We start from the raw sequence: 19,238 nt of genomic DNA, 5'->3' as shown, positions 1-19,238 counted from the left end.
TATCCAGCTGGATTAGGTCCTGACAAATGAGTCTAGTAATCTCCACTTGTGTAAGAGACATCGAGGGTGTCTGAAGAGAGTACTGGAAAGGGGGCAGCCTGTCCATGGTGAAGCCATGCATCTGAAACCATGATGTCATCTGTGCATACCAACATGAAGTGTCCCTCTGAAGAGCTAACTGTCTGGAAGACTCAAGGGCCAGTCTAGCATATCTGTCTCTAGTAGTATCCCACAAGCTGTGCACAAAGGAGACTGATCTCGTAAGTGCCTCAATCTCCATAGGAGGGACAACTAGCTCTGCTCGAATGATAGCGTGGGGTACAGAGGCCTCGGATCTAATCAGTCGAGAGACCATAGATACCAAGGGCCTCTCCATACGTATCCAACCATCCTGGCCTACAGAAGGTCCCCATATCTGCACCGCATACAACATAGCCGAGGCTACTAAAGTATCAAAGAGCCATAACTTTGTCCGAGGTTCCTGGAACTGAACCTGCGAACACATCCTCTCCAAGCCTTCCAAGGCCGCATAAGCTCTAGTCAATCTAGTCTCTGCTGCTTCCCCAAAGAAAACCTCGGTCCAGTGAAGACAACCCCAAGGTAAGTGTATGCATCTGTATACTCTACAATCTTTTGACCATATGCGAAAGTTTGTGCTGATCTCCTGATCCACTGTGGTGTGGTGTTAAACACCATAACCTTGGTTTTACCAAGGTTTACAGACAATCCACTATCCTCTGCAAAACCGTGTTATGCATCCAACTGCTGCTGCATAACCTCTGGTGAATCAAAGATCAACACAATATCATCAGCATATAACAACAATGGGATCCACGTCCCTGCTAGCTGGGCACCTCTATCACCCTCTCTGTCAATGTAATCAGACACCTCATCAACATACATACCAAATAGAGTAGGAGACAATGGGTAACCCTGTTTCACCCCAATGGTGGAGTGAACTAAATCAGATATCCCCTCCGGGGTGGGTACATGTCCCATCACTGATTTGTATAGAGCCATAATCCCCCAAATCAACACTATGGGCACCCCCATCTCCTGCAGTCTGCGCATCAATCGAGCTCTCGGTACCATGTCAAATGCTTTGCGGAAATCCACAAAGCTACAATAAATCCGTCTCCCATGTGACCTGCCCTCCTCAATGAAGGCTCTGAGTGTCAGAACTTGATCAAGAGTGGAGAAACCCCTCCTAAAACTGGCATGGCCCTTCGCTCGTACACCCTCACCCTCTGCCTAGTTACTCAACTGCTGCTCAAGAATGGATGCATACAACCGTGCCAATGTGAGCCCAACCATAATAGTGCAGTAATTCCCAGGCTCTGTAGGATCACCTGCCTTGAACATAGGCACAATAGTAGACAACCTCCAAGTCTCAAGTAACCCCTCACACATGGCACGATTCAACAACACTGCAAGAACCTCTACCAGCATATCTCTAGCATGTATAAAGTGCTCTGCTACTAGACCATCATGATCATATGCCCTGCTGGTCCTCATCCTCTTAATGCTCTCTTTACCATCTCAGTGGTAAAGAAGGTGCTGGTAGGTGGGCATGGCTCTGTAGGATCTGGAAGGGGTTCCTGTCTAGGAACTGTATATAACAATGTCGCATACTGGCCCCACACATCAGGAGAAGTAATCACTGGGGGAGGGGAGTGCTCATGAAAGAATCGCCATGCCTCTCCTGAGTCTCTACTCAAGAACAGTTGATACAAGTCTCGCTCCATCTCGGCCAAGTAAGCTCGTTTCTTCTGTCGCACAAGGCGCCGGGAAGCAATCGGAGACTGTCTGTACGTGATGACTCCTAAAAGAAGATCTCTCTGGAGCAAGGCTCTCATTTCTCTCCACTCCTAATCATACCAACTATTTTGGGGCATGCTCCCAGAATGTCGCCTCTGACCCGGCTGAGTGTGTGGGTATGCCTCTGATGCTACACCATGCAGTGTCTCAATTAGTAAAGTGGTGCACTCCTCCACTGAGGGACCAGGACTAGCTGTGCATAGATGGCTATAGATCTCCTCTGTATAAACCGAGTCAGTCTCTGGTGTAAATGTATAACGGGTATGTGACTTGCCTCCTGATGTTTGGGTTGTACTATACTGAAATGAAACGGACAATGTCAAAAGAGCATGATCCACTGCTACACCCACTGATTTGGCTCCCACTGTGAAATCCTGAATACAAGGAATAAAGCTCGGTTGTGCCATAACATAGTCCACTGCACTAGCCCCGTGTCTGTGTGGAAAGCATGTGAAACCGGCTGCTTCAGGAAATCGCTCTAAGCCGGTTTCACATGCTTTCCAAGGAAGGTTTCTCTCAAGGAATAGATGGAGAGATATTTATGATATTGTCTAAAGCACATTCCTTTAGCACTCAATAACTTATGGACCATGCTTTGGACGGTTACTCAATGTTGATGGGTTTCTTGATATATGCGACGGATCATCCAATGTCCAAAGCTTCACATAAATAATCTTAAAAAGTGAAGAAGAAAGGCAAGAAGGATGCACAGAAAAAGAAATCCACATGCCCTAAATTGTTTGTCAAGCAAAGATGGAATACTACAAGCAAGGAAAGCATTATGGGTGCGGTTATGTACGGCATGTGTTAGCAAAGTGTCCTAAGAAAGAGGAAAAGCTTGAAGACAAACCAGAAACCTCTAGGGCAAAGGGGCCAGTTCCAAAACAGCTAACTTGGTGATGGGCGCTTTTTTGTGCGAAAACCTTTAGGGTAAAGGGGCTAGTACTAAGACATCTAACTTGGCGACAAGCGCTTTTTGTGCAGGCAGCATGAAATTGGGCATGCAAAGGTGCAAATGGCACCTACCCTGCTAGCGAATATGTGGTCAAAAACCGCTGTGCAAGCGGCACGCTAAGCAACAAGCATGAGCTCTTGCAATAGAACTCAATGTAAAAAAGTCGAGCTCCAATAGCACACCATACACAGTGTTTCGTTGGACGAACGCGACAAGGTTTAAACTCGCACACGACCAACAGGAAAATCCCACATTAGCTCTGAGATACCAACTAAACAAGCTGGCTTGTCTTACTATTGGGTCTGATGCGTAAGTTTTATTGGGGCACCCCCAACTTGGTACTGGGGGCCGTACCATTATTAGCCCCTTTAAGGCGGCTGAGGAGTGAGCAAAGAAGGAAAAGATGAAAGCCGGACTTGTACCAGATTTCATGGGGACACCTGGAGACCACGAGGATGAGAATATTGAGCGCTGCAGAGCGTGCAACAAAGTAGAGGCCCTCATTTTATTTGACATTGGAGTCAAGGCCAATTCCATCACACCAGAGATGGCAGCTCGGATGGGAATCAAGCCTGAAGAGATGGGACCACAGATGGATGCAGTGTTAGCGGCATCAAGGCATCAAGTCATTACATTGGGTAAGAGGACTTCCATGTCATTCATGCCTTTGGAAATGTGTGATGTACTCTTGGGGTTTTACCTGGGCACCACAAGAACAACATTGTCATGGATTATTGGACTAGGAAATTCCAGTTAAAGAATAGTATGGGTAGAGATGTGGTCATTAATGTAGAGCTTAAAGGCGAGTCAGTCCCTTTTGTATTGGCTTCAAAACAAAAAGTTTGACCATGTACATTTCTTTTGGTTATCACATCTCAGAAAACAATAGAGAGAGAGAAACAAAATCAGCAATTTTGTACAGTCTAATTGCCTACCAAGCCTGCAGATATGTAGCCAGAGTTGGACAGAGATTCAAGTGTTTGGATTACCTCATAAGAATGAAGTCTCATACCAATTACATGATAGCCACCCTCAGCATCCACCCTGATTGAGTATAGATTCTTCTTGACAGCTAAAACAATCCCTTCAGGATGCAATGTAGCAGCTGTTATGCTCAACCGAAAATTGGAAAAGGTTGTTGCACATGTGCCAACAGTATCTGTAGGTGGTGACCATTCAGACACCAAAGGTCCTCCAGATCGCAACACTCTTACAGAATTGGAAGTAACCTGAAAACCCTCAAATGTTGAATAGAACTCAAGCCAGAAAACAAAAACATTTTCTATATCTAATACGAATGATGATTTAAAACCTTGAAGTTTAAATGACTGAGTGTCAACAACCTGGACAAGATATCTATCATGAAAATATGCTACAGCAAGTGTGTGGTGCTCAGAATCAAATCCTTCCATAAAGCAAGATGAAGTTCCCGTTTCTGTGAACTCCACCAATTGGCTTGCATCCTGTAAGACCAGAATGTTTTGTCATGTTAAGAGAATGTCTTGTCATTTATGTTCAAACATCTCTCATGGATGGACATTCCAAATTTAAGAATGCACATAATACATGTTGTGTGAGTCATCGTGTAAAGATATTAGCATAGGCACACACCCCTAAAATCAAAGCATACATATAAAAGTCTGAACTAACAAACCATTAAAGGGGCTAAACCGCTTGCCCAAAACACAAAGACACACACGAAAGCTGATGAAACAAAAAAAATCATTTACGTTTTTACAAAAGAGAAGGCCAAAACAAATTAGAGAAGCTCATTTGAATAAAACTACAGAGATTCAAATTCAAATTCATTGAAGTAAGGAAAAGGGAATTTAAAACCCTAAACCCTAAACTTCAAACTCATACAACAATGAAACAAGAAACTTTCAAATTAGACCTTTTTAAATTCATTGAAAGAAGGAAAAGAAAATTCAAAACCTTAAACCCTAAACTTCAAACTCATATAAAAATAAGACAAGAAACTTTGGCTCATTGAACTAACGAAAAGAGAATTTAAAACCTTAAACCCTAAACTTCAAACTCATACAACAATAAAACAAGAAAGTTTGGCTGGGAAATTGCTTCTCTAGTATAGCGACAAGAGATGCGTCGGAGCTGAGTTGAGAGGCTCACTGTTGCTCACGCCCCCCTGCGCACGCACCTGCAACCCCCCCCTTCGCCATCGCTCACGCCTCCCCCCTCCTCCCTCGCGCTGCGCGCTACCTTGCCCGCTGCCTGCTCCTAGCGCGCAGCCTGCCTGCCTCAGCCCCGCGTCCCCCCAGCTTCAGCCCTGCGCTCACCCACCCCAGCCTCGTGCCTGCCCGCCGTCTCTGCCTCGCGCTCCCCCTATCCTCCCCCCCCCCCCCCCCCCCCCCCCCCCCCCCCCCCTTTTTTTTGTTTCCAGCCGATGTCCAGATCCTCGGGAGAGTGTACTACCGGATAGAGTTCGAGTCTTCATAGATGACAACCAAGGTGATTTCGATGAGCCGGCTCGGCATCCGAGCAGCTTGAGCTTACTTCAAACGATGGCATCATGGTTTTGACCCTACTACAGATGTGCTTGAGGAGGAGGCCGACTTGCCGATTTCGATTTGCTTCCCAGGCTTGAGGCGAGAGTACCTCCCTCTTCTCCCTAGGATTGGTTCCATGTTCGGGACAGTTCTGGAGTCTCTGCACATTGCAACTTCAGTTGTGGCCAAGGCCGCAGGTTTATCTACTGTGCGGGTTCTTGTTCGAGACGCACACTCCCTCCCCGAAGGTGGTACTACTGCCTCGGGTGAGTGGGGGTTGGATCATACAGAGTCGAGTATTCGGGTCTCCCGAATCAGTGTTTGATTTGTAGACAAATGGGCCATTTGACAAAGGCATGCCCTCGTAGGAGACCTCGCCCCACAGCGCACGCGCAGCCTCCCAAGGCTGATCATGCCCAGCAGCTAGATACACAGGACACACAACTTGATACCTCGACAGAGACCAGCGATCAGACAGCTGACGGTTGGCAGCAGGTGCTTGGCCACCGCTGTAGTGGGACGGGCTCGCCCCACTGCTCCCCCTGGTGGCCGACCTCCTGCAGTTCAGCAGCACTGGGTTCCGACAGGGAATCGTTTTGACCCCCTTCAGCAGGACCCGCCTGATGTAGCGCGGATAATGTGTCGTGCTCTCTACAGTGTGGGTGCCCCTGAGTGCAATGTGCGTGACAATCTCACTCAACAAATGGAAACTCACTCAAACAGAATGAAACACAGAAACAATGGATAACAACAGAACAACAGAGACACAACAGTGGACCAGAACATGTGGACTCGACTATCTCAAAGAACCATGTACAGACTTTGGCATGGCAGCACACTCAGCTCCAGCCCAGGACTCACAGGTACAAATGGGGTGTCGAGGCTCAGATGTGTAGGGTGAGTGCGGAGGTGCTCTGTGTAAAAACTCACTCTCCTGACGACGATGCTGGACCAAAGGTGAAGAAGATGATCCCAATGAAAACCGCTAGTAGTCATATGTAACACCATAAAGGGCCACCAACGGCTCATAAATGTCACCCATGTGGTGACCTGGCCACGATGTCCACTAGACCACTGTCGGTACCCTGCCACTGCCACGTGTCACTCCCAGCCCAGAGGGTCCGTCCAGTGTGAAACAGCCTAGACCAACTGTACTAATTGTGTCCTGTGAAAGTGACACTGTAGCCTGCTTACAGGTTGCCCGCCACAAGACCGCTCACCGTCCCGATGAGAGGAATACTGAAAAAACTGTGAAAGAAAACATTAGGTACTGCATCTGTACATCTTTCTTGAAGCAGGTTCTAGGCTCAAAAGTGGAGTTTAAACACACTGCACTGCTTGCAAACGTTTACAGCTTTGAATAGGCGCGACTCCCTTTGATTGCATAATCCAAGAATCCCAATTGGCAAAAAATGATGCTCTACAGCAAAGAGATAAGCTCAGATACTAGCGCATCTTTATCTGTCCTAACCATAGTGATAGGAAAATGATATGGTCCATGCTTGCAGTTGCAAATGAACCTTGCCACACTTTTTGCAACAAAACTCTTCTCGAAAGGAGGGATGACCATAAGCCCGAGTAACACCGCAAATAGGGTTAAGCTGTAGGGTTAAGCTCCATCATGATGGCAGAACATAAAGGGGAGGCATAGATAGGGGGTTGGTTAGGGTCAAGTGGAAGGGAGGGGGTGGATAGGGGCGAGGGGGGTTGGGTAGGGGCGAGAGGGTGAGGGGGTGTGAGGGGGAGGGTAGGGACGAGGGGGTGATGGGGTGGGTAGGGGCGAGGGAAGGTGAGGGGAGGGTAGGGGCGAGGGTAAGTGAGGGAGAGGGTAGGGGTGGGTAGGGGCGAGAGGTTGTAAGGGGGTGGGTAGGGGCGAGGGTGAGTGGGTGAGGAGGAGGGACTAGGGCGAGGGGGTGAGGGGGAGGGTAGATAGGGGCAACCGAGGAGCACACAACTATCATTAGTAATATAGCTATCATGATCTTGATTTTGGAAGTCATCTTGCGAAACGCGCTCTGTGAAGGGAGTTTGTGATACACAGAGGAGAGCTTTGTTCTGGTCGGAGAAGCAGACACCAAAGGTGTTTATGTTTGAGGGGGTGTGAACTCCCGTAGAGGAGATTTCTTACTGCTTCTATGCTTCTTCATAGGCTTAGGTGGCCCATTAGGTTTAGTTACTGTGGAACCATTTGAAGAGGGTGTACCTTCAGGCAAAGAGTGAATAGAGACTCCATAACAAGGCATAGATTTGGTAGCCTCCAACCACTCCAGCAGATCTTCATCTGACCCTTCAGGTGTAGTAGGCTCTTCTTGTTCAGGGTTGGTTTCCATTGACAAAGAAACTTGCTGCACCACTGGATCCATACCTCCTTCTAAGAGGATGGGTTGCATTGGGGAGCCAGAAGTTTGTATCCACATTGCGTCGTTTCCCCAATCATGAAGTGCTTTAGTGTGTCGCAGCCATGGTCTTCCAATGAGCAAAGGAAATCCGCCCTCAACCTGGGGAAGACGAACCACAACAAAATCTAAGTTAAAAGTAAAGTCTTGTACCTGCAGAGGCACATTGTCCACTATGCCCACTGGGTAGACTGTCCGTTGGTCGGCCAACGTAACTGTGAAGGGAGCAGGGCGAGTAGGCTGTAGACCTAGAGCCAACATAGTGAACTCGGGCATCAGGTTGATGCCAGATCCACCATCAACGATGACGCCGGATAGCTGGTGCCCAAGAATAGATACAGTGAGACGAGGACTTTTATAATCGGTGAGGGGAGCAGTTGGATAGGAAATCAAATAAGACTCTGAGGGCTGTACAGGGAGGTGCCCGTCACTAGGCCCAACCCCCGGGTACAGAGACTGAATGATTGACAGGGTGTCACTTCGGAGTGTTGCGTCGAGCCTTAGCATGTCGTATAGTGACACCTGCTGAAAAGTATTCTTCAAAATGGCTTCTGCTGTGGGCTTGGCGCCTTCGAACTGGGCTCCCTTTGGGACCTTAATCTGTTCCAAGTCAGCCACTGCTTCCAAGAAGGCTCCATCAATGTCAGATAACAGGGAAGTTGGTTTGCTCTGAGCAATTTTGAAGGACTCGTCCTTTGGCTTAGGTAGACCAGATTGAGGAAGTGGGGACTGGCGAGGTGGACCTGTGGGCAGACTGAGACCAAGAGTTGCTCTTTGTGCCCGAGTAAGGACACCAGTAGGCTCCTCCACTTGCAGTGGCTTAACCACATGAGTAGCACGTGATGGTTGAGGCACGGTGTTGACAGTAATCAAGTTTATCTTCGGGAAGGTGAATTCTTGCTTGTTCTGAGTCGAGCCTAAAGACGTGGATGCCCTTTGCGTGGGACAATCCTTACTCTAGTGATCCTTCGAATCAGGGCAATGACGACAAGGAGGGGACCCCTCAGGTAAGGGACACTTGCTCTGATAATGCCCATAGTCTCCGCATCTGTAGCAGAGTATGGGCCGATTGGAAGGAAGAAACGGGGGACGAGGTGGTTGCTGCATGGAGTTGGAGGTTGAAGTGTAGAAGCTCTGAGGGGTTGAGGTGGCATTAGCATTATAAAAACTTTGAGTCGGGAAAGTACTTGACATACCTTGGACAGCAGGGGTATTGAGCAAAGGTGGCATGTAGTTGGGATGGCCGTAGTGGGAAACCATGTTGGATGCTGGTGCTAACCCCTGTTGGAGAGTAGGACCAAGACTTTGCTGTATTTTGTGCAATCCCTTTATATAGTAGCAATCCTTATCTTCATGACCCGATTTTTCGCAGAAGTGGCAATAAGAGCAAAGGGGACAGTCCTGTGGAGGGTGTCCTGGAGAGCGGCATGAACTACACCATACCATAGCCTTAGTCTCCTGCTGAGACCTGAGCTCTTCTAACTCTCTTTTAAGTTGATCATAAGCCTCTTGATGTGGAGGCTTCTCCTGTCTGAGAGAGAAGGATCTCTCTTCTTGAAGGGCCCGCTGTAACTTAAGGGCTTCCAGTTCCCTTCGTAAAGAAGTCAAGGGGTCTGATGGACTGTCCACGAGTACAGGGGCAGTATCTAACTGAGGAGAGTCAGTGAACTGCATTCTTGCTCCCTCTATTCTAGTAGAAGTAGCAACAATGTCTTCCAGACTAGCTTCAGGAAGGAGGCTTTCTCTGAGCTTTTGTTGAGAAGTCTTAGGCAGAGCCTTCTCTACCCACTTCTTCACCATGAATTCCCCTGGTTGCTGAGGTAGCTTGGCGACCAGGGACTTTGTTCTGGTCATGAGCTCTGCAAATGTCTCCTTGGGCTGGAGCAAGAGGTTGGCTAACTAATCTAGAATCTTCTCTTGATAATCCCCTGGTCGGAAAGCTTCACAGAACTGCTGTCTTAACATGGTCCAAGTAGTAAAGTGGTTTTAGCAAACTGATTGTACGATTTATCTGCAAGACCATCCAAGGTGGACGGGAAGAGCACCAGGTATGCGTCTTCTCTGTTGAGGCCACGACCTCTGCAAAGAGAGACAAACCTCCGAGCATGGTCGTCTGCATCCTCTGCGGAGAGACCCTTAAAGGTAGGGAACTTGATGTTCATCTTTGCCAGAACACTTGTGAGCTCCTCCATGGCCTCTTGCTCCTGAGTCTGTTGCTCACTAGCTTGCTGTAACAAAATGGGGGAGAGCCTTACCGGAGAAGGTGACCTGGAGGATGTAGAACCGGTCGAAGGAATGGAGGTAGCCGTATGAGTAGGTATGGGTGATGGGGTTAATATGCTTCTACTGGGCACCAAGGGTTGACGCCGTCTGTGGTAGTACTTCAGAGGACTCAGTAGTGCACTTTGGCGCTCCAATGACCTCCTTGTATGTGTCCTGCAGTAACCGCCAACCCCACCAAGCTTTGGGCAAGAAGACCTTCACTTGGGCAAGACGACCTTCACTTGGCTGAACCTTGGTCTAGACTCTACTAGACCAGGGCGAGTGACTAGAACACTTGGCTTGGACGAGGACGAGGAAGGACTAGACCAGGACGAGGACTGGGTGGACCAGGGCGAGAGAGGATCAGACCAGCAAGGCGAGAGACTAGACCAGCTAGATTAAGCTGTCAAGGGTGAAACTGGACCAGACCAACAAGCTGCACAGGCGAAGCAAAGAAAACCAGCTACTCAACACAGTGAGACTTCGGTTGAGGTCCCACCGTGATCGCCAAAATGAGAGCACTTGTAGCGTGGATAATGTGTCGTGCTCTCTACAGTGTGGGTGCCCCTCAATGCAATGTGCGTGACAATCTCACTCAACAAATGGAAACTCACTCAAACAGAATGAAACACAGAAAAAATGGATAACAACAGAACAACAGAGACACAACAGTGGACCAGAACATGTGGACTCGACTATCTCAAAGAACCATGTACAGACTCTGGCATGGCAGCACACTCAGCTCTAGCCCAGGACTCACAGGTACAAATGGGGTGTCGAGGCTTAGATGTGCAGGGTGAGTGCGGAGGTGCTCTGTGTAAAAACTCCCTCTCCCGACGACGATGCTGGACCAAAGGTGAAGAAGATGATCCCAATGACAACCACTAGTACTCATATGTAACACCATAAAGGGCCACCAACGGCTCATAAATGTCAGCCATGTGGTGACTTGGCCACGATGTCCACTAGACCACCGTCCGTACCCTGCCACTGCCACATGTCACTCCCAGCCCAGAGGGTCCGTCCAGTGTGAAACAGCCTAGAAGATCGAGATTTGGGTGAAAGCTTGACTCCTTGCAGAGGTGGGTAAGATGATTGACGCACAGACTCTAGGCCATGGATACTATGAACAACTAGCGTTGGAGAGTCGAACATGCTTGGGGATCTCATTGGTACCTACAATAGGAGCTCCTGAGTGCAATATGCAAGAAATCTCACTCCACGGCACAAGCTAGACAACTAAAAGACATGTTGACCTACTGAAATGTAACACAACAAAGACTATGCACTCAGATATGTGTAGCTACAGACTGGTTCGCAGCACGCACAGCTCTAGACCAAGTGCACACAAGGTACAATAGAGGTATCGGGGCTCAAATAGTGTGCAAGGAGAGTGCTGTGTGTCAAGACTAGACTTTGGACAAAGAGTCATACCCAATTTTACCAAACAGAGCATATATATATAGTAGCTACACAAAATTTATCACTCTTAACAAATATCTCTGAAAGACAGCTGCACATATCCAGACTATGGTGGTGGTGGTAGGCTGGCCACAGTGTCCACTCGACCACTCCTCGGTGTCCCGCCAAGGTCCTCAGGTCCACTAGACCACTGACGGCTATGGTCCATTAATCGAGAGTGTCGACCGAAGTATGAACGCAAGACCAGCCGTATCTGCCTATCCAGTGCAAGTGACACTGTAGCCTTGCTAGCTGACCAAAGAGCACTTATCGTCTCAGTGAGTAAAGCTGCTAAACAAAATTGCAAACTCTCACAAGAACAAACCTGGTATATAAAATGAAAAGACACCCGTAGCCTATTGATCATGAGGTTGATGCGGAGGCCAAGAGTATGCAGCCGGATAAGTACCAAAACTTGGAGGTCGAGGGTACATCGGAAATGGCATGCTAGCTTCCTGTGCTAGAGCAGATTATGCTAGATGGGGGGGCTGAGAAGCCGTTAGTGAGGAAAGGTGCCCGGAACATAGACGGAGCATAGACTGATGGTTACCAAAATAGGGAAGTAATGAGGGTGCAACAAATTGAAATGATGCCGATGCTTTCTTTGAAGAATCTCAATGCATAAGCCCCTCTGATCTCATACCTTGTGGAGCGCCACCTTGACAATCCACCACCCTGAACTAGCACAAGGAATACCCTCTGACAAAGTCTCCACGGGGAGGGGCATAGTAGCAAATGCAGACACTGGTAATAACCAGTGCACCCTCGGTAGACGGTGACCAAAAGGCACTTGTTTTGCGACATCGGCTGGAGCCCTAGGGCCACCACTGGTAATAGCAAAAAAAAACCAAAATATATCACTCCTGAATCCTCCACTGCATCCTAAGTTCCTACCTAGGTCCTCTCACCACAGCCTTAACATCCGTAACTTGGGCTTTCAGTCGCCTTATAGTATCATACTGTTTGACGATCAGAAAATCCTTAACAATGAGTGTTTGATGACATTGAAGTAGTTCCCAATACATGCCATCAGAACTTGCACCATGCATTTGATGAGTGCCTTCAAGAGTACTCAGTGCCTTGGTGATGGAATGGACAGCCCGACCATCACTCTTGAGGACTGTATCAGACAACTGAAGGAAATCGGCGGGTTCTTCTCTTTGAATTATAGAAGCATATGGTTTAGAGGAAGATAAATTTGAGGACAGGGTGGTGATGAATGTTAAAAGTGTCAGAGGTGCGATGGTGGTGCAGAGAAGGTGAGTAAAGCGAAATGGAGAGGGTGATGTGAAGAGAAGAAGCAGTAGAGAGGAGCGGGTGAGACGGATAATTTGGTAAAAGTGTAGTAAAGAGCTATGAGTACAGGTGCTCAAGGGGGCTGTAGGGGTGGCGGTGGGTAGTGATGCACGTGAATTGACCTGTACCTGACTCTCTGAGAAGGGTAAAGCCACAGGTCTGCTGCGGAGTCTTTAACGACCCGGGCTTATTTACTCTTTTCTTATCATTTTCAGCCTATGAACTTGGACCCTTTGCCCTCTTTGATTTTCCTTGTGCTGGACATCACCATCACCGTGTGATTGCAGCATCTCTACAATCAATTGCATAATCAGGGAAGCAACGCAATTAAAGGCTTCTGCTTTAGCTTTCCGCTGTGTTTGAAACCGTTTTACCCTTTCTTGCATAGACTTATATAATAGCTGGTGAAATGGGTAGAACAAGCAGTGACACAAGCAAGAGAGTGAATCACAGAGTGCAGGTGATGTAGGTAGGACCATCTGGGTGGGAGCCCTCACGTAATACGTTGATTCCAGCTGAGAGAGGTATGTGAGGGCTTCAAAAGTTCTTGGCGAGCACTGACCGTGCCACTTGATGATTAATTAGAATAAGTCTTTGTATCTGCTCAAGGTAATGGGAAGCTCTGCATCCCCATTGCCTTACCCAAATCATCCACAGTGTGAGTGTTGTCATTCAACTTTGGGAGTATTAGCATGAAGGCAAAGATCTTCGAATGGGATGCGTCTTCAACTAAATCTGCCTTCGCAAGATTTTGCACTCCCAAGTGCAACAATTACAGAGAAAGAGAAAACATCCTGGAAAGATGGGCGAGACATAGTAAGCATAGTAGTAGGAAAAGTTACTCCTACCTTTGCAATTGATTGCTTGAAATCTTCCTCAGTAGAGTAATCATCACATCTGATTCGTTTGCAGAACTGGCTCTATATTTGGATGGACAGTTGCTGTGGGACTGGTCTGAAGAAGAGGTGTCCTCAGAGGACTCGAACATAGCTATCTGTTTTAGGTTTCCAGTGCGAACCATGATAACCTGAAGAGAAAGACAAAAAATACGAGAGATATGGTCCCAATAAGACAAGATTGACCACAGCTTGCACCACACTACAAGCTTTGTATATCTTGATATTATCAGGAAGTGCATGATGTGATCCTTGCCAGTCAATTGTGGGTAATACTTCCTCAAATGTGGATGCTTTAAAGGTTTTCTTTGCACCACCTTTGGCTTGTCCTTCTGCAACATCTCACTGGCAGGAGGAGGGTCTCACGTCTGAGTTCTTGGCAGGATTCTGGGAGCGCTTATGGAACAGTAGAGAGCCGAGGCCTGTCACCATGTTCTAGTGGCTGGTTGCACATCGAGCTACTGTAATGGGGAGTTGGTTGATGCATACTCGCCTCTTGGCAGTATGTGCCGCCTGTGATGACTCAGTGTCACTATCCGTGGGACTACCCCATGGCACAACAGATTTGGCTTCGGATTCTTTTGGTTAATGCCTGCACTCTCCACAACCAGCCAGTACACTTGGGGTGTTGTAGCTTAGTCCACACTCACCGGCCCAGCACTTCGTTTTGAGATGGCTTTTGTTAGCAGGATGATTGTGATACACGAGGGCCGACCTACACTTCAACCAGCCAAAGAGCTAGTTCCTCAGAAGTGGAGCAGAGATAGAGAGTTGTGCTGGGAGCTCATCTGCAATCTGACACTGTGGTTCATCTGACGAGCCTGCTGCTTGCGCATTTTCGAGGCTCGACCCATCCCACCGGTAGAGACTGTCCGTGACATTTGGCTAGAGCTGGTTCATACCCTCAAGGGCCAGTTTGACAGACTTCAGGGTAACTCCGACCTCATGCGGAGCACCAAGAGGTCTTCTTGCAACTTTGGCGCCTAGGGCCCTTCTTCACAATGGTTTATGGCATGCCTAGATGGCAGTACCGTCCACCAGTGTGGTTATATCCTCCCCCCATCTCTTGATTTAGGCACCATTGTACATATCTTTTCACGGGGAGAGTCTCCCCACATGTTGTAGCCCTCTCTAGTAGGGGCATCTTCTAGCCCATTGAGCGGTTTTCTTAACTAATGGAAGGATCTTTTTCTTGGGAAAAAAATAACATCTAAGTAGGATCTCTTCTTGTTGTTGAAAGCCTTTGATGCTTTAATGTTCATCTTTGTCTTTGACTTAGGGTTGACTGATCCCTTCCACTACCCTTCATGAGCATGTGGACCTCTTCCTACTCACTCTGTCCGAAGCCTATGCAAGATCAATTTATGCCTGAGGCTCCGTAGTAGGACCACCCTCGTCATCTTCCTCCTCCTGTGCTGACCTCATCTTTCACTTCCTCATCTACAACTTCCACTTTCTCTTCCTCTTCCACATACTCATATTCTCCTTTAGATTCATGAGGCGCTAGTCTATGGTTGTTAGTCTCTGTAAATTCGGATTGGACTCTCCATGAAAGAAGGATTGATTGTTGCTCTTAAGCAAATACTTTAACTTGAAAGAGAACCGACCACTGAAAATGAGACACAGTGGGGTCAATTAGACGCAATGGCCCCTAAGGTAAGTGCCCCTTACGGTACTTCTCTATTGCTTGAACGCCTCACAGTTTCAACTACCGAGCAGAACCGCTCTACAACTGCATGAGTCTTTGGCTTCCCCTAGGCCTCATGTTTTCAGGCACCGTGCCTCAGCTGTGGAGCGTCTCCTCAATTCATCCTCTCTATACCCACCAACATAAAGAAATATTTACAGGGATCAAGTTAAAGTTTCGCTATCAAAAGCGGCTATGACACGGTCGACTTGGCTAATGAAGACTTTCTTCATCCCTTTCAGAAGTTTGTGAAAAGGAAAATGCTCTACGTTTAAATACAATCTTAGCATTGTAACAAATCATGTCCTCAGGAGCTACAAACTTGGAATCGCCTTCTACCTGTTGTTTTTAGTTTGGTTGATATCTTTTGCTGCCTCTATTATACAAGATTTTCATTTTTCCTCCAAGCTTGTCTCTCAAGGCGAGTTTCAAATCAAACAATTTTCTCTTGCAGATGAAGACTTGCATGTGGATTGGTAGCGGGTGTACATTTGTGTGTAGTGCGTCCTGTGTAGACCATGGTGGGTGTTGGAGAAGAAGACCACAAACCCCTATCCATTCAATAGCATAGAGTCTATCCATATAGTCATCACCATAAGTTTATGAATCACCATGATACCAGTGGTGTTAGATTTCCAGCCAGAAACTGTAAAGTAGGAAAAGTATTGCATTGGGGATCTAAGCATGTTGATGATACAAATGAAAAAACCACCTCCTGCCCTTCCATGTCTGCTCATAACAGGCTAACTCTTGATCTTCCATTAACTATCTGAATCAAGAAATACATTCAGCTTTTGTCTTTGAGATCTGTTGCCTTTTCTAGAGATACCAGATTTGGAACTACAGTGTCTTAATTGACTTGTATTAGTCACATAACTCATCTGTTGCCATTTGTACAAGCCCTAATGTAAAACTATTGAATGAAACTTAATGCTTTGCATTTTCCTTCTTGTTTGCTAACCTTTGCACAAGAACCGAATTCATCTCATTGCCAATATCCAGCCAAAAAACTTCAAAGGAGGTGAAAGGTCTTATTAGTTTAGCTCACCCGCACTCCATAGGAAAGAACAGCAAGAATGGAGTCTACATTCTGACATGGAAGCTTGATTGGAATGACTGTTGGAAGATCATCCATCTGCATAGTCACGAAACGAGAAAACATTGTGTCTTCATCATATGATTAGTTGCCCCAAAAAAAAGAAATATGTTGACGACTATCTTGGCAATCGGATTTCTAACCTGTATATCATATACTTCAGCTACTATTAATCTATACGCAAGAGTTGCTCTGAAACACAATCAATACTTGAATTAAAAAATTTTCAGGCTGGTCTGGAGCTTGCTTTGTGATTGTCTCAAGAGAGATAATAAATTCAAACAAACAACCCAAAGATTGAACAAATGCTAACCAAGAAAATCAGAAAATACATGCATCCGCTTACAGTAGTAAGTCAAAATCTCAATTGCTTTAAAAGTCGCGAGAAAAAACCTTGGCTACAAATGCAACTTCTATAGTGAAGATTCCTCTGGTATAATATGTTCAAAATGCAGATCACCCCAGGATATGCACTCTGAGGACCAACATCTAAGGCGACAGACTCCATTATTGGGAACTCCACATAAACATTTATTTTTTTGCGCCGCTTAAAATGATATGCTTTGGTTTGCTCATGGAAAGATTATCAAAGTTGATAATCTTCAATCACTTGTAGGATGAGAGCTGTTTTGATGGTCGTTTTTTTTGGACTCCAAACCTATGCTGCTGCTAAAGCATATACAAAATATTCGTTGTCCAACAGATTTGGTCACACACTTCCGAGTGTAGACCTCCTGATTTTGACCATCAAATTGCAACAACCATCAAACATGAAGCCCAGTTCCTGGTATTCCATCTCCCTGATGTGGAGAAAAATTTGGAACAGAACCATGAAGAGACTTTGAAACTCCAGGGCCTTAAACCTTGGATCCATCCTCCTTGATATATAAACTGATAGCCGCTCTTTCATGTGGAGAAATTCACATTCACAAAGATGTGTTCAAAGATCCATGCTCCTGTATTTGGTTAACCATCATCCCCCCTCCCTCTCGGATTGAGCAACTCACACTCGTTCTCATGAGATGGAGCATTTTTTGAGAAGCTAGCAACCGGAGAGATCATTTCAAAGTGATTTGGTTGACATGATATTTACTTTTAGATGGGTAATAGTTAGTCTAGTTGGGAATATACACCTCTAGGATTTCACTAGCATTCGCTAATGTACTTCTGCACTTTGCTCAATCAAATTGCTTCTTCTCAGAAAAATACTAGGGACTAAGAATGAAGATGGTTAGATAACAATGTATCAATTTAAATGTGCATGCCCTCTTCTACCATTTCAAGAAAAAAAGACAGTAGGCAAGTGTTCCTGCAAAGTTGACCAACTAATCAAGCATATATGGAGTGGATGAGTAAGTTATTCAAGCCCCATATAATTTCACCCAACATATGCAAGAAGCAGTGAACCTACTTGCGCAAGGAGTGGAGAAGTAAGATATTGAAGCTTCATATAATTTCAACCAACATACACAAGAAGTAGCAAACCTACTTGCGCAAGGTACCATTTACCACATTTCCACAAGCTAGCAAGAGTTGGTGATTTGAACTGTAATCATCATTGCAAATGAGCAACGAGTCATTCACTGGCGCGATGCTGTCAGATAGGAAGCCACAGTTCTGTGGTGTTTCCTTCTTTGAAGCATTCTCTTCTTGAAAAGTCATATGAAGTGTATTAGTGCTCAAACATTCTGGAAACATGAAAGTTTCTGAATCTGGTGCACAATAAGCAAATTTATCGTCGTAAGGTCCTCCTTGAAACAGTCTGAAAATATGTGCATCACCACCTTCACCATAAACAAACAGTATAGTCTTCTGCTGATCAAATGATCTGCCAAATGTTAGGCACTGCATTACCTGCTTAACAGTTAAAAAAATACACATCATTTCAGTTAGTTAAGCATTGAGAGGCTGTAAGTAAATTTCTGAAGCAAGAAACAGCATCTAAATAAATCAAAGTTAATGCTGAATCACCTCTCTTAGTCTGGAATACTGTGCATATACTATACCCTTGTAGCCTATTCTAATATTATCTTCACATGTGCATCATCTACTTAAACCATAGCAGCAGGAAACCTTGAGAAATGACACCTTGAGGAGAAGGAAATAGGGGATGCCTAAGAATTTTTGGGGAATGCATTTCCCTTGGGAAAATGGCGCCAAGCGGTGTTTCTCCCGGGGAGAAAGATGTTTCCTCACCCACTTGCTCAAGCTGGGGAACAGAAAATGGTTGCTTTTGGTATCTACAAAGATGAAAACAATGCACAAACATAAGAATAATTTGTCCTCATTGAAGGAGAAGAAGAATTGTCTTATGAAGAAATCGAGAGGCATATAATGCAGAGGTGGAATGAAAACTCAACATGAAGATAGCCGAGTGCTGCAGTGATATGTCTTAGTACTTACCGCACAATAACCATCATGTTTCAGCTGTTTTAATCTGACTTAATCATTTTGTCACGTGTTAGCCCATTAAAGGCTTACAATGAAAATGTGTTCAATTGCTTGAAGCCTAAATTTTCCATTTCTACAAAGTATGTTGCATCAATCTTTGTTTTCGAATTGTTCATTCTTAACTTCCCCAAACTCAAGGTTTTCTTATGTCTACCCGTCTCCCCCTAGTCCACTTCCCCATGATGACATAGCGCATATGTTTCCCCTCCTTGAAAGTTTCTGTATCTGTAGTTCTGTCCTCATCAGTGTCTTTACCTGTTTCAGAGTTTCCTATGTCTACCCGTCTCCCCCTAGCCCACTTCCCCATGATGACCTTCACTGTGATTTTAAGCCTCTAGACCACAATTTGAACAGCCATTTAATGTATAAATTATGTCCAAACCTACAAGTAACTCACCTATCTTGACTCAATA

At 46.0% G+C, this 19,238-nt stretch overlaps 1 protein-coding gene across 1 annotated transcript in view; it reads right to left on the bottom strand.

The window, feature by feature from the left end:
• Positions 1-19,238, bottom strand: part of LOC147418026 (uncharacterized) — a 180,246-nt gene that overhangs the window by 88,510 nt on the left and 72,498 nt on the right. The window contains exons 7-11 of the mRNA XM_086506589.1: positions 17,864-18,228; positions 16,518-16,566; positions 16,327-16,413; positions 4,117-4,236; positions 3,763-4,002 (exon numbers count right to left, since the gene is read on the bottom strand). Coding sequence (XP_086362715.1) covers positions 3,763-4,002; positions 4,117-4,236; positions 16,327-16,413; positions 16,518-16,566; positions 17,864-18,228 — 861 coding nt within the window. The remainder of the gene's footprint in view (positions 1-3,762; positions 4,003-4,116; positions 4,237-16,326; positions 16,414-16,517; positions 16,567-17,863; positions 18,229-19,238) is intronic.

Source organism: Adiantum capillus-veneris, chromosome 30 (assembly GCF_014529385.1).
Source record: "Adiantum capillus-veneris isolate H3 chromosome 30, ASM1452938v2, whole genome shotgun sequence".
NCBI lineage: Eukaryota > Viridiplantae > Streptophyta > Polypodiopsida > Polypodiales > Pteridaceae > Adiantum > Adiantum capillus-veneris.
Note: the sequence above shows the minus strand (reverse complement) of the source record. Positions and strands in the feature narration are given on the sequence as shown.